The sequence below is a fragment of the Anabrus simplex genome, chromosome 3, assembly GCF_040414725.1.
Source record: "Anabrus simplex isolate iqAnaSimp1 chromosome 3, ASM4041472v1, whole genome shotgun sequence".
Lineage (NCBI taxonomy): Eukaryota > Metazoa > Arthropoda > Insecta > Orthoptera > Tettigoniidae > Anabrus > Anabrus simplex.
Window position 1 is genome coordinate 449754504 of NC_090267.1, and position 26298 is coordinate 449780801.

General features: G+C 37.9%; 1 protein-coding gene across 1 annotated transcript in view; it reads right to left on the reverse strand.

Annotated features, from left to right (window-relative positions):
- LOC136866853 (dynein axonemal heavy chain 1) overlaps window positions 1–26298 on the reverse strand; it is a 1878455-nt gene that overhangs the window by 34349 nt on the left and 1817808 nt on the right. Inside the window, exons 35-36 of the mRNA XM_068226864.1 lie at window positions 22472–22740; window positions 2234–2460 (exon numbers count right to left, since the gene is read on the reverse strand). Coding sequence (XP_068082965.1) covers window positions 2234–2460; window positions 22472–22740 — 496 coding nt within the window. The remainder of the gene's footprint in view (window positions 1–2233; window positions 2461–22471; window positions 22741–26298) is intronic.

Here is a 26298-nt window from a genome sequence, read left to right on the forward strand (position 1 = left end):
ACTAATGCACTGTAAGCATATCCTGCAAATGACTCTGAACACTATTATCATTACTGCAATATGACCAAAGACCATTTGAAAAATATGGCATCCTTTCATTTGTTTATTGTGCATCAGTCTACCATGTAACTATGTCAAGATGTTGTGCCAAGTGACAGGTATAGCAAAACGTGAAATTAATGATGAAAACTATGATACATGAATGTGGAGAGCATACAAAACAGTGAGCTGAAAGAGCAACTTACTCTAAGACATTCTTAGTACAAGCTTCACTCACAGCTCTGGCGTAGCGCACATGGTCAAACGCTTGCCTACCAATTAATGGAACATAGTATTAATAGTTTGAATTCTGCATTGTACAGATTTTTTTCTTTACATCAATATGAAGCTTCATTGTTTAATCAGAGGCTAGTGTCTGCCATATGCGAGCAGTAAAACATCACTATTATTGTTTTTGTGTGCTTCGTACACTGCACTGCAGTACTGTTGGAATAATTTCACGTCAGTCATTCACCATGTATTCCATGCACCATGGATGCTCCGTACCTACAGAGAAGCAAGAGATAATTCGTGGCAGGTACTCCAATGTACGGGACCCTCACCAGGATTACTTGATTCAAGAACTGGAGAAAATCCAAAGAAAAGCAGCTCGATTTGTTCTGGGTGATTTCTGGCAAAAGAGTAGCGCTACAAAAATGTTGCAATGTTTGGGCTGGGAAGACTTGGGAGAAAGGAGACAAGCTGCTCAACTAATTGTTATGTCTACTCCAATAAATACACATTTAATATTTAAAATCATCCTTGTCAATACTTAATTATGTTGATATAGATTATCATCTGATGGCCAAGAAGGCATCAATTTTTGGTAAGAGACAAAGTCTCTTATAGTGCACTGGCACTGCCGGTGGCTCCAAGTAGCCTACGCAGTAGCCTCCATGGTATGCACTAGCCATGCAACTTGGTAGGTGTGCTAGGCACCAACTGATAAGCCTAACCGAGCACATGGGGGGCGAAACACAGGCAACCAGGAATGAGTTAGCTGGAAAATTTATAATGTCCAATAACGGACCATTTATATTAATAATTAATTAATTACTTAGTTAATTATAATTCATAATAATTAATTATTTGTTATCTAATACACTGTAAATGTTTCGTGGACCTTATCGTCCTCTTCATAAGCGTTTTTTTTCCACATTACCAAATATCTCTTGGACCTCTTTACTTATTATTAAACACCAAAGTGGTATGTTCTGAGCTGTCAGTGGAGAGATTAAATAATGGATGTCTCACCAATCAACACTTTAATAAGAACAATTTATACCAATTTAATAAATAAGAATCGGTTTTGATTCCTTTCAAATTCTCCTCAGCTTAACAATACATTAAATAAGAAGAAATTAAGATTAAAACACACATTATAAAGGATATGCTTAAAAATAAGCTCTATTTAACCTCATAAAAGTTTGTGTCTTATAAACATAAAAAATAGCTTTCTTGAAGTTGAAATTGTCTAGATGAATGTGTATGCGGACTTCGTTAGATTAATGACTGTCTTGAAATGTCTAACATGTGTTTGAACAGAATTTGTGGAATTGTCTGTAGGGGTAACACCGTTTATTTGTGATCCTGTGAGGTTTTATAGTGATCGCAAAACCCTTCTGAGAGTAAATACACTGCTTGCTGTTAAAACAGTGCACTTTTAACTTACCTAGTGGTGTGATCATGAGAGCAAGGGAATCATCCTTCTTCACACACTCAAGACCTACACAACGACAGCCATATCATCATAAGACTTATAATATCTACATACGGTACCAGCTTTTATTTTTAACAATCAAACAAGATAAGAAGGAAGTTCCCTCAACTCCACAACATGCCATCAGGTTGACAATTGTCAAATGGGCAATTGCAACCTTTGTAACCCTTCAAGATGGTATATTAATTCTAAAAAAATGTTTGATTTCCCTAAATATGTAGCATTTTGTAAAAAACTTAGATAGTGTTTTTAATGTGACAAATAAGGGGTGTGTTTTAACTTTCATGAAACCACAACATATAAACCTGACATGTTTAGAAATGTTGTACTATTCCTTTGCTTACTCAAGTGTAATCATGGTATTATACTATATCTACAGGGAATTAGATGTAAATTATTAGGTGTATTGAAATGAAGGAACGGTAGGGTATATTATAATCTATTCTATAAATTCGCTATATTACCCATACATACCAAGAGGTTTCAAGGATGGGTATGCCTTACTAGACCATAAAACAGGCACCAAATTAGTAAAGAGACTGAGAGCCATGCTTTCTAAAGCTTCAGACATGACTACAAGACCTTTTAGAGCTTTAAGCATTTCTTGAAGACTGGAGTGAATCACTGCTAGCAAGCGATTGTATCGGATTACTTCCTGCACTAGAACTGTATTCAGAGATTCTTCGTACAACACAGGATACCTGAAAGGAAAAAGAAGAGTCATATTTCTAGATAATGAACTGAAACTTCATACTTCAATCTACTGTAAATGGACATAAATCTAGAAATAAATTTCTGTCTCATATAATAACAAAATAAGTGAGAAGAACTGAACTATGTACTTTCATCCAGTATAATGGTCATTTGACACACTCAGAATTAGGCAAAGAATTACTGTTGCATCTTCAGATTTTTTATCTGTAACTACTTTTTGTATGCCCTTTTTTGAAAATTTTAAAATATGATTTATGCATTTATGGAATGTGGTGACTTTGCATGTTCATCTACTTCTTTGCTTAAGTCTGTACATGGTATTTGTGAAATACGGTTACATATAACATCACAGCTCAAACTCCTTTTATTGTATTTGTGTGATGTTTGGGACATCACTGCATGTTTTCAATTATTGAACTATATAATTAATTGATAAGAGGTATATATTTAATCACTGATAGTTCATGTTTAAATTAATATGTGTATATATATTGGGTTTTTATCATCCATTTCAATCATAATTTCATTTCTTTGTATCGCGGCTATAACGTATTCTGAACGAACAAATTATTGGGTAAAGTATTTCAACATCATTCATATGTATAACTTGCAGTAAATTTTCCAATAGCCGTTGTGAGGTGACCAGAGTCAGCAGGCTAATTTCAGCCCAGTTCCAGGAAAAGTACGTCATCTAGGTTATGAGAGACCTCACCCTCTCCACCTCATGAAGAGACAGTTGATACATTATGAACGCCCACTTTTCATACTGCGCGACCTGACGCTTTATTTCAGTGGGAAAGTTCAACCTATTTGAATGAACATAATGAAGCAACATGATGGATTCACAGCAATACATTGGAGAAGGGATGAGACTTCGAATCTTACTGGACCATGTGATATGGTTGATGGAAGGAGACTTTTGAACCCATATACGTCGTGGACGAGAGCTGGAGAGGACATTCACATTCCGATTCTTATTCTCACTCTGAGACATTCTGATTCTCACTCTTGGAAGACACTCTTACTACGATTCTACGTCTGCACATCGGAGAAGATTTTAACTTAGTTCACTTCGCATCTGAGTAGTACCATAGGATACTACTCAAAAGTTACTCTCATTGCGACTTGTTATCTCAATGACGAGAGGTAGTCAACGGGAGACCGGTTTTGACTAGTATAGGGGAGGAGAGCTTTTATTATGAGTTTAGCTATGCTACTGTTCTGTAATACGGAAGAATACAAGTGTATTCTCTCCATGAACATAACCCATGGTGGTTTTGCACTTAAAAGTAGGACTCATTACGACTTTATGTAAGGAGTAAAGTAGGAAGTGTTAAAGGCAGGAATGTAGAAGTAGGACTGGAATCCAACAACAGATGAGGCAGCCGGTACGAGATATTCACCCATCATCATCTTCAAGACAACAGAGTCTACATATGGTGAGCTTATGGCATAAGCTACTGCAAGTCTTCGCGCAACAGTTCATTTTCTTAGAGTGAATTTCATTCAATTTTTCTTTTGCTTCCATAAGTTCAGATTTCGTTAATACGCCATTACCTCACATTTTTCATCCTAATAAATAGCTGTTTAAATTTGTATTTCATGAAATTATTATTAATGATCCTTAAATTCCAAGTTAGTGTACTTAATGATTTGTGTTCCGTTCACCTCACCCCTGGGAGTTTTTTGAGTCTCATTACGTATTATTATTATTATTATTATTATTAATTATCAACTTTCGTTTTCTAGCCATAAGCTTGAAGACTGGCACCCTTGGGATACTGTTTATGGAGAAACAATGGCATATCATTTATTTATTTTAATATTAAAGTGACCCGCCACGTTATAATTTTGTCAAACATCTGTGGGCCGAGTGGGTACGTCACATTTGTGCCAAGTTTTTGATGGATTTTGATGTTTCATGACCATTAGATACCAAAAGTTTGTGTTCCACTACACAACTGTGATTTAAAACATTGTGGGGGCTCTTTTTAAGGCATTTTGGTCATACCGCTCTAAAATGCCCCACTGGTTCAAAATGGTGCAATATATCAAAATCAACAGTATCCTTTGAATGACTCAGGATCTCAAGCTATATCCTTACCAATATTAGCTCAATTGGTTGTGTATTTTTGGAGTTTATCCAGAACAAATGAACAAACAAACAAGCAGATACCATCTCATTTTTATTAACCCCTTGACGCTGACCTCCATACATCACATAGACCTCCTTTCCTTCAGATGTTGCCGACTTCCATGTGTGAAATAGACCCCTGCAGGCCTAACTTCATTTTGTTCTAGCTTGTGAAGTTTTAAAGTTGTTGATGTGGAAATAGTATCTTTGAAGGGACAGGGAAGGGAACTATCTACATAAATTCTTAATGGCTGGCAATCATGTATGTCCCTTCACTATTGTTATTTCGTCTCAGTATTTTTCAAATTTGTACGTTCCTCATCGCCAGATGTTTCATACCAGGCTTGTCATGTCACACACCTATCAATGTCATATGTTACGTACACATGTTATGTGAACCCCTTAGACTGATTCTGACGGTTCGGTCAGCCGCTTCGAACGCTAGCACTGTGCCACGTCCTGGGAGCCATCTGGTGGCAAATGAACGTACCATTTCCACTTCTATTATAACGTCTAAATTTAAAGAGTCATTGTTTAAGAATACTGAAAGTAATATCTCACAGCAAACGTTTTGAAAATGTGTCCTTATAGGTGGGTACCATACAGAAGAATATTAATAACTGGCATTTTTAACAATATAATTTTTTGGAATTATGTTATAGTTACGCAGTAAATGAAGAAAAATTTAAATGTTTAAAAGCCTTTCTCGTAGACAGTCAAGATTTCTTCTGATGATGCAGAGCACAGTTCTCTGCGAAACGTAAAGAATTTCACCTTATTTCTTGCACGGCATAAGCCCAAAAGCCTATACAGTATCAAATAAATACATGTTTCTTTATTTTTAAAGGAGGTTCCAAATACCTATGCCCACATCTGTAACATCTTCAGTTTTTGAGATATAGTTTTTGAGATATAGATAAGTATCCCCATAAAATGAATTCAACCCCTTGATTAGTCCTTCCCCCACCCTCACTCCCATGTAAGTGTATTTTCCAAAAACAAAAATACATGTTTCTTTATTTTTAAAGGAGATTCCAAATACCAATTTTCACGTCTGTAACATCTTCAGTTTTTAAGATATAAGTATCCTCATAAAAAATAATTCAACTATTTTTCACTTCTTTTCACCCCCTGTTAAGTGCCTTCTCTGAAAACAAAAAGGTACAGGTTCCTGTATTTTTAAAGGACTTTCCAAATACCAGATTTCTTGTCTCTAACATGTTAAGTTTTCTTTCCCTCCCCCCACTTCCTACCCGTTAAGTTGATTCCTCCCTCCCCAAAAGTGCATGTTTCTTTATTTTTAAGGGAGATTCCAAATACCAATTTTCACGTCTTTAACATTTTTAGTTTTTTAGACACAAGTACCCCACACAAAGAATTCAACTAACTTTTCAATTCATTCACCCCCCCCTTCTCTAAGTGGATTTTCCAAAGACAAAAGAACATGTGTTTCTTTACTTTGAAAGAAGATTCCAAATACAAATGTTTATGCCTCTAACATGTTCAGTGTTTGAGATATAAGTATCCTCATAAAAAGAATTCAACTCCTTTTTCACCCCAGCCCGTTAAGTTGATTCCCCCCCCCCCAAAAAAAAATGCGTGTTTATTTTTTGAAGGTGATTGCAAATACAAATTTTGACATGTTTAACTTTAAGTTTTTGAGATATAAGTTTCTCCATAAAAGGAATTCAATTTTTCACTTCTTTTTACCCTCCCCTTAAGTGGATTTTCCAAAAAAACTTGTTTCTTTATTTATAAAGGAGTTTTCAAATGCCAATTATCATGACTGTAATATATTCAGTTTTGAGATATATGTATCCTCATAAAAAGGAATTACACTTGTTTTCCACTGTCCCCACCCCCAAGTTGATTTCTGCCCCCCACCCCCCCAAATGCGTGTTTCTTTATTTTTAAAGGATTTCCAAATACTAATTTTCACATCTGTTATATCTGTAGTTTTTGAGATATAAGTATCCTCATACAAAGTATTCAACTAATTTTTCAATTAATTCACCCCCCTTAAGTGGATTTTCCAAAGACAAAAAAGATTACGTATTTCTTTACTTTGAAAGAAAATTCCAAATACAAATGTTCATGTCTGTAACATCTTCAGTTTTTGAGATATAAGTATCCTCATGAAAAGAATTCAACTCCTTTTTCACTCCACCCCTGCCTGTTAAGTTGGTTGCTCACACCCAAACAATGCATGTTTCTTTATTTTTAAAGGAGATTCCAAATACCAGTTTACACGTTTGTAACATATTTTTGATTTTTTGGTATATATATATATATATATATATATATATTCCTCATACAAATAATTAAACTAATTTTTCAATTCTTTCACCCACTCCCCACTCCCCGCTCCCCCTCCCCCCTCCCCCGCCCGTTAATGTTTTTTTCCGAAAACAAAAGAATACGTGTTTCCTTAATTTTAAAGGGGATTCCAAATACCAATTTTCAAGTCTGCAAGATGTTAAGTTTTTGTGATATACTGTAGATACGCTAATTTTAAAAATTCATCCCCTTTTTCAGTTCCCCTTAAGTGGATTTTCCAAAAAAAATATTTATGTTTCTTTACTTTTACAGGAAATTCCAAATACCAGTTTTCAAATCTGTAATATGTTACACGTCTGAGATAATTTGTAGATATAGTCTTTTTAAAAATTCACCCCGTTTGTCACTCCTGTTCACCCCCTATTCATTGGATTATCCAAAAACACAAAAATATGTATTTCTTTATTTTCAAAGGAGATTCCAAATTTCAATTTTCATGTTTGTAACATCTTTAGTTTTTGAGATATAAGTCTCCTCATAAAAGGTGTTCAACCCTTTCCCCCCTTTTTTTCACCCCCCCTTAATGGGATTTCCTGAAAACAAAAAAATATGTGTTTATTTTTAAAGGAGATTCCAAATACCAATGTTTACGTCTCTAAACTTTTAAGTTTTTGAGATATAGATATCCTCATTTTAAAAATTCACCCCCTTTTCACCCCCTTAGCGGTGGAATATCCAAAAATCCTCCCTTAGTGAGCACCTACACCCTAATATAAATGTATCCCCAAAATTTCATTACATTATGTCGAGTGGTTTTGGCTCGGCGATGATGAATCTGCCAGTCAGTCACTCAGGACAAGTTATTTTATATATATAGATACAGGATGTTTCCTTACGCAGATTGATAGTATAAATTGGCATCTCTTCACTGATATGAATGTTGACATCATCTGGCGAGGATTCCTGTAATACTTTTAATGCCTTGAAACATCTTACAAATCGTATTTACTTAACTTGCTGACATTTTGAAATACGATATTGCGTGGCGCAGAAGGATGGCACAGTGAAGTTTGAATGAAAGAGAAGTAATTAAATTTAATAAATCAGCTGATAACAGTACTACACCAGACTGAACTGAGCAAAGCGAGAGTGAATGTATAACATAAGGAATGGGAGGCCATGGTTCGCGCGGCCAAGTAATGGACGACAAAACCCGCCAAAGTATATGGCCTCTTTCTCATAAACTAATCGTTCCATTAAGCTGGGATTTGTGTTAAATGAATCTTTGAACTATTGTTCCTGGTTCTTCTGCCTGAAGTTTCTGAAGCAACTATTACCCTAGTTTCCATTGCATTGTGAATCAACCCAGGCAAATACAAGAATGTCACTTTCATTCCGTACAAAATGTGGGAAGTCTCTTTTCCATTACTACTTTATAGGGTAAATATAAAGTTAATGAATGTAAAATACATTCTTTTGAATCTTTACTGTAAACATTTGAAAATAATCTGACCGGGCGAGTTGGCCGTGCGCGTAGAGGCGCGCGGCTGTGAGCTTGCATCCGGGAGATAGTAGGTTCGAATCCCACTATCGGCAGCCCTGAAAATGGTTTTCCGTGGTTTCCCATTTTCACACCAGGCAAATGCTGGGGCTGTACCTTAATTAAGGCCACGGCCGCTTCCTTCCAACTCCTAGACCTTTCCTATCCCATCGTCGCTATAAGACCTATCTGTGTTGGTGCGACGTAAAGCCCCTAGCAAAAAAAAAAATAAAAAAAAAAATAAAAAAAAAAAATAAAAAAAATAAATAATAATAATCTGAGCTAAACTGTTGTAACAGTGAATTTTTAAAGAGACCACTGCATTATCTTAGTGCTCACATCTGAATCACCTCTGTCCACTGGGTAAAGCTGCACTCAAATGTTCCCCATTGCTGAGGAGTTAATAGTATAGTAAGATCTCCTTTTGTTACTATTACAGCGTTAATTTTTGCAGAAGGCTTTCCACTTAGTTCTGATACACTGAAGGTGGAATTTGTTTCCATTCTTCCTGAAAGATGGTGAATAGTTGTTGCCTGGGTGCTGGGAGAATTGATTTTACACACAACCAATGCTCGAGTTCAACCCAAAGATTTTCTGTAGGGTTCAGAGCTTTGAGCAGGCAGTCCAGCACATCCACTTGATTTTCTTCAAATCATGATGAAATGGTCCTATATTCATTGTGCTTTGACCAGAACTAATGGTACGTGCCAAAACCAGGCAAAACAACCCCAGACCATCACACCACCTCTACCAAATTTCACTGTCGCCATGACACACTCGGGTAAATACTGTTCACCAGGCATACGCCAGATCCACACAAGCCCATCTGAATGCCACAGCATATACTGTGAATCACCATTCTGTAAAACCTTCCACTTTTCCACAGACCAATGACGGGATTGGTTGCACCACTCTAACCGATGTCACACATCTATTCGTGCAATCAACGGCTTCTGGGCAACACTGAAACTCAAGTCCTATCGCCTCCTGGTGGATTGTTCTCCCACTTACCTCTGTCCCTGACTTTCAACGCAAGTCCTCTGCAATAGCTGACAGGAATGTCTGATGATTGGTTCATAGAGTACGCTTTAAAGTTTCGAACACCCTATCAGTTAATTTCTTAGGAATACCACCAAATTCTTAGCAACACATTTCTTTTGTTCAACAATATTAACACTTAAAACTTTTTTGGGGGGGTTTTATTTGTTTTTACCTTTCTTGACAAATTGCTGCCTACATTTCTATACATATGAGGTGCTAACCAGCATTTCTGAGAATCTGCTCATAAAAACATGAATACTTACTGCACATTAATTCTTAATTACTACCTGTGATGTGTGCTGCGAGAGTTTATATATTTGGCCTTCTTCAAGTAAATTTTGGATCATTTAAAAATTGTATTAAATTTTATCGTCAAAATTTGTGTCAATTTTTTCTGGGACTTGCACAAGATACAAACTTTGAGAAGTTTCCAAGGACAAGACAACAAGCATCAAATTAAAAATTAAAATTTGATTGGTTTAAATTAATCGAAAGGTCACTCCTGTGCGGTCATCGGTCATTCATTTTGCTGTGCCATTTCCTGTTGCACCACTGAGCACACGCTACCTTCGGGAAGCACGTCGCAGGGGAGCTTCATTCTCTGTCTTTGGGATCATGTAGAGCGGACGTGTTGTCCGGGAGCCTCTATGTTCTTTGGGAGCTCTGGCTTCTCTTGGGGTAAGCAATCTTAAATTTCCTAATGTAACTTAAATTTATTTTATTTCAAGTTTTAATTTGTCACAGGAGTTTACCCATCAGTCTTTCTATCAGAAATCAATTGTAATGCATGATGGTGTAAAGACATATTACATCCATCTTTACGTTGGCATGAGACAAGCCTCTTCTAACAGTTTTGTAACTTAAATTAAATTTTCATTAAGCTTGACCTCGGTAATTCTGATTCATTTTAAAATGTTTTTGTATGACCTGTATTTTTATTTGGTGGTCGCTTCAAATGTTCAACTTATAATTTTCTTTGATGCAATTTCATATCATCTGGGTTTGTATTTCTTTTCTGTGTTTATGCTACCAGTAGTGTTCCTTATTTCCTTTTCTTAAATGTTTTTATAATAAATAAGTATTAACTATAAGCAGGTTTTAACTAAATTATTCTTTGGTTGAAGTTTCGGCCAAAAAGTCCTTCGATCCACAACCTCGTAGGGTTCCTCATGCTGTCCACATCCTGCCGTTAGTTTCCATGTATTTTACCTTGTGTAATTTTAATTTTATGATATGGTTTTAATGATTCTAAATTTTATTTTCATGTTTCAAATTTCTTTCTTTTATAATTGTTATGTAATGCACACAAATGCTGCTACACTACCATCACCTTCAAATTAGTCACTCTGGGCCTGAATACAATGATTCCAGTAATTTTCTGATTTTTGGAAGCACTCAAGTGAGTCTTCCAGCTTCAGTGAATTTAGCACCACCTACGATTTCACTTGCATCTCTTCAGCGGAGTCAAAATGCCGCCCTTTCAACTGGAGTTTCATTTTAGGAAAGAGGTAGAAGTCATAGGAGGCCAGGTCAGGTGAGGAGATGTGGTTCAGAATTGTGGCCATGCTGTTGTCAGGAAGTCCTTCACAGTGGGTGAGGTGTATGCGGGCACCATTATCATGATGCAGTAACCAGTTCTTGTTGTTTGCGCCACTCATCTTCCCTCAATCATCTCAAAATGTCTTTGTAAAACGTCCTTTTGACAGTCAGACATAGTGGAACAAACTTCTTGTGTGCAACATCTTAACACCTTGGCTTGATGTTGCTGCAAACTTGACACTATTTTTTTGGCTGCAGAGAGGTTACCAAAAGTCTTCTTTAGCATCTGTTGAGTTTCAGCTACTGTTTTATAGAATCTAAAGCAAAATTTAATACAGCTTCTTTGTTTCTTAACATCAGCCATTTCAAAATTTGCAGAAGCACAATAATGTGGTTTAGAGAAAAAAACTTGGAAAGACGTGCACTTACAAGGACACCAGTTGAGACATACACCAAGAGGCAGTTGCAACAGAAATTGGTACCACTACTTGTTCATGTGGGATATGCAAATTCTTGAGAAATTCTGGGTAGCACATGATGAACATTAATGTTTTGGTGTGCAAAGTCACCTTCCCAATGAAGTGCTATATATACTTTTTCTCACATGAGACAGATTCTTCAGATGTAATTTACTATTGTTGACTGACAATGAACTCAGTAATCCATTGGCTTTTGTTCAGCTTATGACTTTTCATGGATTTGCTTTCCTGCTTTGCCTTCTCATTGTCTTCTGCTTTTTTTTTTTTTTTTTTGTGGTAATACAGCAGGCTTGTACATGAAGCATTCAACTTTTGCACTATTTTAGGAGAAATATTTTTTTCTTTTTTTTGAATTTACTTTGCATCGCATTGACACAGATAGGTCTTATGGTGATGATGGGATAGGCCTAGGAGTGGGAAGGAAGCGGCCATGGCCTTAATTAAGGTACATCCCCAGCATTTGCCTGGTGTGAAAATGGGACACCAAGGAAAACCATCTTCAAGGCTGCTGACAGTGGGGTTCGAATCTACTATCTCCCAGATGTAAGTTCACTGCTGCACGCCCCTAACCACCCAGCCAACTCGCCCGGTGGGAGACAGAAAAAAACTTGCAAAAATTTGCATTCGATAACAATGACATTTTATTCACATTGTTTCAGTATAATGAATTTCTTGATTTTATGCTTGCTATGCAAGAAAAGTAGCATATGCTAAGTAAATGTTCTTAAAATTTGAAAATAATGTGATTTACTTTTGAATGAGATCAGGTTCACAACAGTTGCAATTTATTTTGCTTGAAAGATCGTATGAACACATTTATTTGCTGAATTCTTCAGGAAAATACATGGCTAAATTTGTTGAGCAAATTAGCACATCTCTCTTCTATAATTCAGCTAATTAAATTGAAAAAAGGATTAGATTCAGTTTCTTGTTTGCTATTTTCATTCTGCAACAATCTTAACACCTCTGTATTATTGAAATATTTATAGGAAAATGTAATATTATATTCCTTTATTTTATTCAAGAAAACTTCTCAAGATGTTTGTAATGAAATAATGTTCACTTGCACATCATCTAGAAAGAGCTATGAAATAAATTTGGACAACAATTCCTTACATGGGTTCAATTTGCTAAGTAGGCACAGTTAATCACAGTTTTATTAACAAATTTAGCCCTGTATTTACTTGAAGAATTCAGCAAATAAATGTCTCCATAATGCCTTATAAATAGAATTCTGTCTAAGGATGAAAATGGTGTTGCAGCACTACCACAGGGTTCCAAATGGGATTTCAAGACCATTTGAGTGACTAGCCTTCTTTATGTTGAGTATCCAAAAGTTTTTTAGGAACAAACAATGGACAGTTTATTGACATTACTGCAAACTTATGCCATACATCTTTCTCAAGTGTTATTAATTTGAGTCTTTGCCTTTCATGAAAGTGATGGATAACATTTTAAGAGTTACATCTAAATTTTATCAAGTAACTACATAATTATGTATAATTAGATATATGATTTGCATTAACTATAAATGCCAGCAAAGTATATTATGAAGTAATTTTGAGATATCTTGGTAAATCATATAATGCTGGTTAAATAAATAATGATTTTACTTTTCTAAATTACAGCAGAAAACATCAACGTATAGCAAAATTGACTTTTATTTGCAATTGGCATAAAATTACAACATTTTTAGGAGATAATGAGCTTGAGATGTTAAAAGAAAAGGAAGACAGAAAAAGGATTTCTCATTCGACAGAAATACCTGCTAGGTATTGCATACGGTTTCTAAGTACTCTGGCACAAATACTGGTCGTGCTATGACTCTTGGCCAAGTGCAGTATTTAGAACGCTGACCTCGAGATGGGTGGATTCCCCGTTCATCTGTTATTAGCGAGAGATTGCCAATGACTGGTGATGATATGGTATGTTATCTTTCACAAAGTAAAGAATGGGTACTATGGTATAATCATAATTATCATATAATTTACACGTATTAAGTAATCGTTAGTGACCAGATTTTTTGAAAATGCCTATGTGCATATTTTGTGGGTTTATTTGATTTATTGCATATTTTAAACAAAACAGCATATTTCAGCATATACTGTACATTTGAAATTAAGTATAATTTAAAAGATCACAAACAAAATTGGTTTTCCCTGAGTGGTGGACATCCCTTGTAAACAACTTTCTGAGAAATAGATAATGAGGTAACAGTATTTTACGCAAGCATGCTGCCTGGCTATTTCAAGAAAGGGATGGGGTAGGACATTCCTTTCACCATCCAGGCAGCCAGCAGCCTGGGGTTAATTTTGTGAGGATTTTTTTCAGTTAATGTGTTAGCGTACCTTATTCTTAGTCTGCATATCCTTTACTCAAACTGCCTAAAGAGAAAAGCAGCAGAAAGTATTTACTAAATGAGTGGGTGTCAGGTAATAGTCATTATTCAACTGATGGTGGTGTTGTCTATTGTCAACTAGGTCAAAGGAAGTGAAATGTGAAAATAAATTTCAACTTGAACAACATGCAGAAACAACTGCACATATTATGGCAAAGGAGGGAAAGAAGAACACTACACTACAACTACTTATTAAGCATTTAAAACCGAAGCCTCCTGTGAATTAAACTGGCTTGTTTTTAAGAGCATATTATTCAGATTTTAATGCATATTTTATACATTTTTAGTGCATAACTGCATGCATATATAATTATTTTTAGTGCATAAAGATGCAGTCCCTAATAATTATATTAAGTAATCACAGTTTTGGCATGTGGCAAGACCACTCTAATAACTGTGGATCGAAGTAGGTCAGGACAAAGAGCTATGGAGTAGCCCAGTTGTGACGCACATCTCTTGTTTCTCAAGGGAGATGAAAAAGTAGATGGAGGTCAATGATTCACTGTCCGACCCAGGAAGAAAAGAAAAAGAAGATCAAGTACTCAGCGAGTTGGCTGTACAGTTAGAGTCACGCAGCTCTGTGGACTTGCATTCAGGAGTTAGTGGGTTCGAATCCCACTGTCGGCAGACCTGAAGATGGTTTTCCGTGGTTTCCCATTTTTACACCAGGCTGTACCTTAATTAAGGACACGGCCACTTCCTTTCTGCTCCTAGTCCTTTCCTATCCCATTGTCACCATAAGACCTATCTGTATCGGTGTGAAGAAGAGCAAATTGTAACAAAATAAAAAAATTAAAAATAAAATAAAAAATCAAGTACAGTAAAACCTCCCTATAACGGACACCTTCGGGACCGAAAAAAATGTCCGTTATGAAGGGGTGTCCGCCCGTGAGAGGTTACGAAACCGGCACCATTAAACATAAGTTGGAACACAATAACCCATGTATTGTATGTGTTAACAATTCTCGCAAATGTACCTTTAATTGTATACTGTATACAGTATTGTACAATATACTGCACTGTACTCACATGAGAAAGTTGTAGATGGGCTGCTGCAGCTGCGATGCACTGTATTAAAGAGACAAAAACACTTCTATGGAAACCTCTATTGAGCACACTGTACACTATTACCGTTCACCATGTTAAAATTACGAAGAACGTATGAGTTTTTGAAACTTCAAATCAGTATGTAGATGTAGCAATATCTAGCACAGTACAGTAAAACATTAGCACTTTAAAAAATCCTTAATGTTCATTTATTTTGTCCATTTCGGTTTAGCAATGATGTTTTCACTATGTGCAATTAAATCCTGGGTCAAATTTACACCTTTTTCATCGTTTTGTTTATAATAAAATTCTTTCAGTCACTTAACAATGCCGAGAGCCTCATTGTACGAGGTTATTGGCAGCACATTCATTTCCGTATTTTCTTCAAAGTCGTCATTAGCATCACCTTCACTCCTGCTTTCGTCACAATCTTCATTTTTGTCCCTCTTCCCTTGGATTGACTGAAGAATCGTTTTCGTGTCTCCACTCTCACACTCTGTTGGAATATCTGAATCAATTTCGATATAGGTGTTCACTTGTACACTGTAACCTGCTACATTAATCAACTCTTGTGTTGTTTCCATGCTGTCAGGAAGGGTATCCAATTCTATTTCGGGATGTCCACCACTAGCGGTAAACCCATCTTTCAGAAAGCAGTTACGAATTGTTGAGGCCGTGACGTTTTTCCATGCATTGGTTATCCATGAAATTGCTTGGAGAACATTCAGCCCCTTCGTCAGTGTTTGAAGGGTTACTTCATTCCCGTTAAGTTCTGATACTATGTGCTTCATCACTAACTGTCTGTACATAACCTTGAAGTTCTGGATCACTCCTTGGTCAAGCGGCTGAGAAACTGATGTTACATTTGGTGGGAGAAAGACGATCTTCACATTTTGCAACTTAATTGTATCCGGATGCGATGCTGCATTATCGAGGAATAATAACACTTTTCGTTCCTGGGGTATCATTTTTCTGTCCAATTGTCCTAGCCACTCTGTCATTATTTCTCTGGTCATCCATGCTTTCCTATTCGCTTTCCATTAAATGCCAAACTTCGTAACGTACATATTTTTAAAACACCTTGGGTTGTTTTTTTTTTTTTTTTTTTGCTAGCGGCTTTACGTCGCACCGACACAGATAGGTCTTATGGCGACGATGGGATAGGAAAGGCATAGGAGTTGGAAGGAAGCGGCCGTGGCCTTAATTAAGGTACAGCCCCAGCATTTGCCTGGTGTGAAAATGGGAAACCACGGAAAACCATTTTCAGGGCTGCCGATAGTGGGATTCGAACCTACTATCTCCCGGATGCAAGCTCACAGCCGCGCGCCTCTACGCGCACGGCCAACTCGCCCGGTCACCTTGGTTTTGCAGCTTTTCCTATCACAAGGGGCTCCTCCCATTCTCCACTCATACTTGCACATAACAAGACTGTAAGACGTTCTTTCACAACTTTTCCACCAGTACAACGATTTCCTTTGAAACACAAAGTTTTGTCGAGTAAAGCTCGGAAAAATAATCCAGTTTCATCGGCATTCAAAATATTTTCCGGAGCATACCCATCTATGATTGAAGGTATTTTTTCTTGCCAGTTGTCAACAATCTCCATATTAACACTGGATGATTCTCCGCAAATCACTCGGAAGTTGATACCATGTCGCTTTCTGAATCTTTCTAGCCAGTCATTTGAGGCTTTGAAATCTCCAATACCTAAATCTGTCGCGAATTCTAGCGCTTTTGCTTGTATCATTGGTCCTGAGACAGGGACATTCTGACTTCTTATTTTGGCGAACCACTCTAGCGTTGCCTTGTCAATGAGAGCTCCACTACCACTTTGAAACAGTTTAATGCGCTGTTCGTTGCCATTTAAATGCCATTCTTTCACTAGTTCCTCTTGCTTTTTCACAATTTCAGCTGCCTGTGTCTTTCCAATCTTAAACACTTCGGACAGTTTACGCACGCCACACTTCTCACGTTTATGATAGTCTATTATGCCTACCTTTTCTTTTAAAGTTAAAAACTTCATCAGAGCCATGTTTACACACACTTACTAACGTAAAATTGAACACATCAAAAGCCCACGAGTCAATGGAAAGTAACCTGACAGTGAGGGTACGAATTCCAGTGCTATTGAGCATGTCAGATCACACAACTTCCGGAAGTGATAGCGTAGCTTAGTGTTGCCTTCCAAGAATGTGTACAGCCAGGATCAAAAGTTACGTTGTCTGTGATTCTTGGAAGTACCGGCTGTGCAAAAAAGTAAGCGAATACATACTGTACAGGACACAAATACAGAATTTTTTCGAAAAGAAAGTGTCCGTTAGGAGAGGTTTAATTGGAGTTTCTCGTGGCTATGGTGTGTCCGTGTCCGTAATAAAGGGTGTCCGTATAAGAGGGGTAAATTACTCATACACAACATGGCATTTAATTACGGACCTAGAAAATCGTCCGCCAACGAGGGTTGTCCGCCGGTGAGAGGTGTCCGTTAAGACAGGTTTTACTGTAATCATAATTAAGAATATAATAAAAGAATAATGAATTATTTGCAAAAGTTTAATTTATTATACTTCTTCTTCTTCTTCTTCTTCTTAGATGTCAAACCCTCTCACCTTTCTGAAAGCTTCTTTTCCCATAGATATTCTGCTTCTTATTTATTCTGTACAGCAGGGCCTCTCAGGGTGCATGCACTGTGCACAGTGCAAAAGATGACTTCGCTTTGTTGACCAGAGTGCAGACCCCCACTCCTCGATTTGGAGAAATAGCGCTGTCTCTCTCTTTCCCCATACCTGTCTCGCTCGCTCCCCCTGTCTCCCTCTTCCTCACTTCCTCCGTGGCCCTCCAAATCCGAGACGAGTTGAGCCGAGCTTAGCCGAGTAGCCCAGAGACGAAGCGTTGGTCCGAGCTGAGCCAAGCGGGACTGATGCACAGTGCACGGACCTCTTGCGCCTCAATTTGCACGCGTGAGATTTTGGGCGTTTGAGAGGCCCTGTTGTACAGCTTCCATTCCATGTTAACAAACTTCCAAAATATCTGAATGACTTTACTTGTTCCAATTTCTTTTCCGCTAGTGTTATATTAACAGCAATCTCCTCCTTTCCTATTCTCATTCCCAATGTTGATCTTAATTCTGAACTCTTTGCCCACTCTCTCCATATTTTCCAACATGACTTGCAGATCTTTTCCTTATTCCGCTAATACTACCACATCATCTAGCTGCCTCTGTGGATCAGCGGTAGAGTGTCGGCCTCCGGATCCCAAGATAGCGGGTTCAAACCCGGCAGAGGTAGTCGGATTTTTGAAGGGCGGAAAAAAGTCCATTCGACACTCCATGTCGTACGATGTCGGCATGTAAAAGATCTCTGGTGACACATTTGGTGTTTACCCGACAAAATTCATTAAATCTCAGCCATAGACGCCCAAGAGAGTTTCGGTTTACTCGGTCTGCCATCTAGTGGGGGCCTAGAGTAAAACGGAACGTCGAAATTGACGAGCAGACAGCCAGATGGCGTCAAATTGAAATGTCTGCACACGGTAGCTGAGGCCATACGATTATTATTATTTATTACCACATCATCTGCGTATTTTATGGTCTTTATTGGTTCTCCATCCACTACAATGCCTCTTACTTTTTCCAGTGCCTTCTGCAACAGCTTTTTGGCATATATATTGAACAGAGCCTGTGACATGCAACATCCTTGTCCTACTCCTCTTCCAAAACTCACTTATTCTGTTCCATATTCAACTACTCTAACCATCTCTTTCTGATTCTTATACAACTCTTTTTTCAGTCTTCTATTTTTCCAGTCTACACCAATATCTTTCAGAATCCTCATTAGAATACACCAGTTCACACTTTCAAACACTTTTTCCCAATCAATGAAACATATATACATTTCCCTATTCACTTCTAACATCCTTTCTGCAATCATTGTTAGGCATCCAATTGAATCTTTAGTTCCTCTTTTCTTTTTAAAACCAAACTGGTCATCTCCCATATTCTCCTCTATTTTCTTTTCTATTCTTCTCAGCACTATCTTGGCCTCTACCTTAATAACATGACATATAAAATAAACTGTTCCATAGTCTTTACATTGTTTAGCATCACATTTCTTCGGTAAGGGAACCATAATGGTCCTAAGCAGATCTTCTGGCCAAATGCCTGTGTCGTATATTGTGTCACCAGATTGGTCAGTCTAACTATTCCTCCATTCCCTAAAGCCTTCGATGCTTCAGATGGTATCTGGTCACAACCCATCACTTTCCTTTCCTTTTCTTTAGGTCCTGGATTGCCTTCTCCACTTCCCATTTTCCTATCCTTGGTCCTCTGGATTCTTCATCACAATCCTGCTCATTCTCCAGTATCACTGTTTCATGATCAGCTTGATGATCATATAGATCTTTTATATATTACGCTCATACCTCTTCACTTTCTTCTAAACTTGATGTCATCTTTCCTTGTTTGTTCAAGATTCCTTGCTTGCTTATCTTCCTCGGTTTCTCCTCACCAGGCTCCTTGCTGTTCGATACATCTCTTCTATTTGTTCCTCCTTTTCCAACTTTTTTATTTCTTCACATTGGTTTTTCATCCATTCTTCCCTGGCCTTATCAGTTGTCCATCTCAGCTCATTGTTAAGTTTTCTGTATTTTATTTTGCCTTCATCTGAGGAGTCATTTTTCCATTTCCTGCATTTATCCATTTTATCTAACCTCCTTCGTTATCCATTCCTTTTTCTTTCTTTTCCTTCCAACTGTACCTACTACTTATTCTTCTAAGGTTTTTATTATTGCAGTCCTGATGGTAAGCCATTCCTGTGATACATCCATACCTATTCTCAAGTTTTCTAACTTTTCTTCAGTCCTTTTTATATAAGACCTAACATTTTCATTCTTCAGTTTTGTTACGTCCCACTTCCTTCCAGGTGTTTACTTCTGATATGTTTCAGCTGTGTTCTTATATCTGCCACTAGCAAATTGTGGTCTGTATTTGCATTTGTCCCAGCAAATGTTTTAGCCATTTTGATGTTGTTTCTGAACCTTTGATTGAATATAATAAAATCTGCACTACTGCTCATTAATTTCAATACACCCAATATTTGACAACTACTTCTCTATAGATAAGGTCTAATACCGTGTGTATGGTTGAGGAAGCAAAGGAATAGTACAACAGTTGTACACAGGTCATGATTTTTGTTTGTGGTCACCAAAATACAACAGTATCCAACAAACAATGTAGTGTACATAAACATTATGGACCTATCGGATAAGTTTGTTTACCTATTTGCTGATGGACACCGCATTTGGTGCACCTGTGTTATTTCCTGTAGTGATGTGATATCTGCAGCGAATGGCAAGCGTTACCACGATACATAACATGTGGTTCTTGCATGTCAGTTCCTTCATGACAGTTGAAATGTGCACATCGCTAGCATGGCTCCACGAGTGGAGATATCCATAGAAAAACGTGCTGCAATTGTAGCACTTAGCCAAGCAGGTTTATCTGTTCGCCAAATTGCAAAACAGTGTAGTGTGTCTTCAGGGGGAGTGCAATACACTCTTCACTGCCAGAAGACAACAGGCAGCAATAAGGACATTCCACGACCAGGACGACCTTGTAAAACAACTAAAAGCGATGATAAATATATCAGAATTACCAGTAAGAGAAATAGATTCAAAACAGCGCCCGAAATTCGTGCAGATTTGGTAGAAATGAACACGACAACAATATCTGTTGCAACAGTAAAAAGGAGACTGACAGAAGCCGGCTTGAAATGATGTGTCACAGCAAGAAAGCCCCTTCTAAGGCCCATGAATAAACAGAAGAGACTTGAATGGGCTAGAAATCATCGGAATTGGATATCGGAAGAGTGGACGTAGGTGTTATTCACCGATGAATCAAAGTTCGAGATTTTTGGAACCAAAAGGAGAATATTTGTTCGCCGATTTGTAGAGGAAAGGGTAGCCCAGCAGTATGTTCTACCTACAGTTTAACACGGTGGAGATTCTATTATGGTTTGTGGATGTTTTGGCAGAGATAGAGTTGGCGACATTGTGAGAATAGAAGGATGTATGGATCAGAAGCAGTACCACCGCATACTCCAGTATCATGCAATACAAGTGGATTGCGCTTAACATGGAAAGGGTTCACCTTACAACAGGATAATGACCCAAAACATCGGTTGGCATACTGTACGAACTACATTGCATCAAAGGAAAAACGGAAGTACTGAAATATATGGTATGGCCGTCCCAAAGCCCCGATTGTAATCCCATTGAAATTGTCTGGGATGAAGTGGACAGATGTATCAGGGAAGTTAATATATCCAGCAAGGAACATCTTTGGAATATTGTTAAGGATGTGTGGAATCATATAGATTCACAATACCTACAAAAACTGATTGACCACATGCCTCGAGTTTGTGAGGCAGTCATTAAATCCAAAGGAGGATACTTTGATGAAAGTTAATATAATTATCTTTTGTGAAAAATAATGTTTGATTTGTGTTGTAAATCATAAATACCAGGGTGTATTGAAATTAATGAGCTGTAGTGTATCTGATACATGACTGTATCACCACATCTCCTCCATGTATACAGCCTTCATTTATGATTATTAAACCAGGTGTTAGCAATCCAAAGGTCATGGCTCTTGCAGAAATCAATCAGCTTTTATCCTCTTTCATTTCTTCTCCCTAATCCATAATCTCCGACCACATTACTCTGTCTTCCACTTCCCACCACACTGTTCCAATCTCCCATCATCAAACTTCTTACTGGACCTTTTCTGTTCACCTCAAACACCTCTTCTATCTGCTCATAAATCCAGTCTACCTTTTCCTCGTCTGCATCTGTTGTAGGCATATACACTTGAATGATCAGTATATCAACAAGGTCACTCTGTATCTTAATTGCCAGTATCCTATCACTTACTTTCACATAAATAATTAATAAATCATACAAATAAAGCTTTTCATTTTATAATCTTGTAATGCAAAATTAAAGCGATAGGATAGGATTTTTTTTCATGTAATAATGCAAGGCCGGCCCCTGTGATGTAGGGGTAGCGTGCCTGCCTCTTACCCGGAGGCCCTGGGTTCGATTCCTGGCCAGGTCAGGGAATTTTACCTGGACCTGAGGGCTGGTTCGAGGTCCACTCAGCCTACGTGATTAGAATTGAGGAGCTATCTGACGGTGAGATAGCAGCCCCGGTCTAGAAAGCCAAGAATAACGGCTGAGAGGATTCGTCGTGTTGACCACACGGCACCTCGTAATCTGCAGGCTTTCGGGCTGAGCAGCGGTCGCTTGGTAGGCCAAGGCCCTTCAAGGGCTGTCTGTAGTGCCATGGGGTTTGGTTTGGTTTGGAATAATGCAAGGGTTTCCTTCTCACAAAATCATACATAAATTAATGCAAAAAAAAATAAATCATATTTTATACATAAAATTACTATCTGTATTCCAGTGTACTATTTCACTTAATAAGAATGTAGCTAACTGAACAAAAAGGGATATTTCTTCTGATGAACCCGTATTTCATAGAATAAATACATACTTGGCTGAAATCTCATCTATGTCGAGAGGTACGGGTACCTCTCTGAGGATCTCATTAGCTTGCTGAATTGTTACTTCCTCTTGACTTTGTGCTTGTCCTCCAACAACTTTTGGTTGTAGAGCAAGTAATGTTGCCAGACAGCTGTACGTCTCTCTTTGAGCATATGTGATATCAGCATTCGAGTGAAGTCCGAACAGGCCTGGGTCATCATTGAGAGGAAAAGTTCGGATATAAGTCAAGTATTCTGTAAGTGGAGTATCACCAGGAAGCTGAAAATACATATATCAGAACAGAAGTGAGTTACAAAATATTTTTTTCTTATTTGTAGAGGACTGCAAGTATAGAAATACAAAGTGTTAAATGTTTACAAACAGGCCCACAGGCATGGTAGGAAAGAACTCTTAACTGATCTATCACCTAGAGTTGCTGGATTTCCAAAACATAAATTAGAAACAAACTTATGGCTACTGTGAACTATGTTAAAGTATAAGATTTTCACCTGTTCAATACTACACATACAACACTTTAACTTAGATACTACAGTCAGTACAGAACTTGAAATATAAATTTCATTTCTTGCAAAACTGTGAACTAGTCTGGAGTAGGTGATAGGCCTCTAGTCCACTACATGAATATTCCCTGTCCACCGGTCCGGCAGATTTATTGGACTGACACCAAGACATTGTTACAAATGGGACTTTGCCCACTAGCTGTCACGGCAAATCTACCATTTACTGGGCGAGTTGGCCGTGCGGTTAGGGGCGTGCAGCTGTGAGCTTGCATCTGGGAGATAGTGGGTTTGAATCCCATCATTGGCATAAGACCTATCTGTGTTGGTGCGACGTAAAGCCACTAGAAAAAAAAGAAAAAATCTACCATTTCGACTGCCGGATGCAGAAGCAGATTTCCACTTTGGAGATGGCAGCTGGACGGTACACCGTGTTATCAGTACGACATGCTAGAGCATAAGCACGTGTCCACGAGCTGGTGAACTCACCGTCAGTGATCACTCAGGCAGCAAGATGGAGTGCAAGTTTCACTGAGTATCTGTGATATTCTTTTGATTGTAGCATACAAGTTTTATGGAGTATCTGTGACAGCCTTTCGATTATAATGAATGCAGACTTAAATACTGACAGTAAACTATTAATTACGCTTGTTAAGGAAAGACCACTGCTCTGGGACAAGACAATTGAAGATTACTGTACAAAGACAGGTGGCTAAATTCGCAAGCTTGGAAGGAAGTATGCTCACATCTGAGAGAAGATTTCAAAATACTGGGGGATTAAGAGAGAAACAATATAGGTATGCCACACAGTCTGCACCCAATACATCTGAACACATATCACGAGATGAAAAGGTTTCATCACACAGGCAGTTAAGAAATGTGTTGAATTTATTTGATATTCACTTAACTAAGGAGTTAGGTATGCAAGGGGATTGGTAAGCAGCAGAGAAAGATTGACTGAAGCTTCGCTGTGTTGTTGTGTTGTGGTATCATAGTTTCTTGTGTAGAGTTGCGGGAGGGGAGTTCTAGATTGGAAGCGTACCTGTGTTGTGAGTGTATCTTTACTGCTCACTCACAAATGAAAACAAAGTACAGAAACAGAGCTAATACAGAGGCTGGCCTTCAGTTTGAGTGACCACACTTGTAGAACGCTTGGTCTTTGGAAAACAGCACCATCCATTCCAATGATCCAACAACTGCTCGACATGAATTTTCTCAAGTAAGTTTCCAGATCCAGATTGTTGTAATTATTAGTAAAACATTGTTTAAGAATTTCCATGCATTTATAAAATATGTTGCCAATGGCCGTAGCCGTGTTGAAACACCGGATCCCGTGAGATCTCCAATGTTAAGCAACATTGGGCGTGGTCAAGATTTGGATGGGTTGCCATGCGCTGTTGGTGGGGGATAAGGGAATGGAAGAGCGGAAAGGAACTGGCCACCCTACCGTATGTAAACTCCGGCTCAGGCACACTTCTGTGGAGGTTCGGACCTGTCTTTGGACAGAATATACCCTTACCTTACCTATAATGTATGTTTGTGTAAATGAAGTTAAATTGAATTTTAAAGGAAGGTAAATATCAGTCATTTATATAAATAAAAACAAACATAGTAACATAACAAAATTCAATTTTTTAAATTTTTTTAAATATTTTATGAATTGAATATTATGTTTCTTGGACAAGCATGCGATGTGCTGAGAGGGCCTCAGACATAAAACATTCTCAGCACAAAGATAGAAAGATAGGTTTACGGAACAACAAATTGTAACATTCTCTTTCCTCTCTAGACAGCATTGATTACAAACTGAAATGAAATGGCGTATGACTTTTAGTGCCGGTAGTGTCCAAGGACAAGTTCGGCTCACCAGATGTAGGTCTTTTGATTTGACTCCCGTAGGCGACCTGCGCGTCATTATCAGGATGAAATGATGATGAAGACGATACATACACCCAGCCCCCATGCCAGTGAAATTAACCAATTAAGGTTGAAATGCCCGACCCTGCCGGGAATCGAACCCGGGACCCCTGTGACCGAAGGCCAGCACGCTAACCATTTAGCCATGGAGCCAGACTAAATATGTGATACAAGATAGAGTTTTACCTTGTTACAATGTTGTGATTTTCTCATAAAAATAAAAATAAAAATTAAATGTCATGTATTATATCTTGTATGTTATAAGAAAACAACATTAAGGTTATGTGTCGGTAACTCAGGTAAATTGGGTTGAGTGGTTTATCTTTGTTTGCTTTGTTCTTTGAACATTTAAAACTGCTTGGTGTGTGTGATGCTTAGTTGTAGTTAACAGCTTGTAATAAAAGGATGTGTGTGAGGAAGCTGGGGTTTCTATGGTATAATTTGCTTACCTAAACTGGTGTAACAAGCAGAAATGAAGATATATTAACAGGTTATGGCCCAGAGCTCCAGAGCGACAAAACGCCGCAGTATATTTCGGACAATATAAGTTGAAATGGAGTAACGAGAATTAACGGACAAAGCAAGCTGTGGCATTATTGATGGGAAAAATGGCGATCTTGTGGACCGGTGAAGAAACACTGAATAGGAATGTAGCCAAGCTTACAGAGGAGAACTATTTTTTGTGGGCATTGAAAGTGAAACAAGAGCTGTTGTTGAAAGATGTGTGGGAAACAGTAATAGGGTACGAGGATACACCAGGTTGTCAACTGTCTCAGACAGAAATGAGACAACGAGCGTGAAACAATCTGATCGCATTAGTGGTTATTTTCAAATATGTCGGAGAAAATTTTGAAAGTGATATTGCACAGTACAAGATGAAAATAAATAAGTCCAAAACAAAAGTAATGGAGTGCAGTCGAACGAAGGCAGGTGATGCAGGAAATATTAGATTAGGAAATGAAGTCTTAAAGGAAGTAGATGAATATTGTTACTTGGGTAGTAAAATAACTAACGATGGCAGAAGTAAGGAGGACATAAAATGCAGACTAGCACAAGCAAGGAAGAGCTTTCTTAAGAAAAGAAATTTGCTCACTTCAAACATTGATATCGGAATTAGAAAGATGTTTTTGAAGACTTTCATGTGGAGCGTGGCATTGTATGGAAGTGAAACATGGACGATAACTGGCTCAGAAAGAAAGAGAATAGAAGCTTTTGAAATGTGGTGTTACAGAAGAATGCTGAAGGTGAGATGGATAGATCGAATCACGAATGAAGAGATACTGAATCGAATTGGTGAGAGGAGATCGATTTGGCTAAATTTGACGAGAAGAAGAGATAGAATGATAGGACACATCTTAAGACACCCAGGACTTGTTCAGTTGGTTTTTGAAGGAAGTGTAGG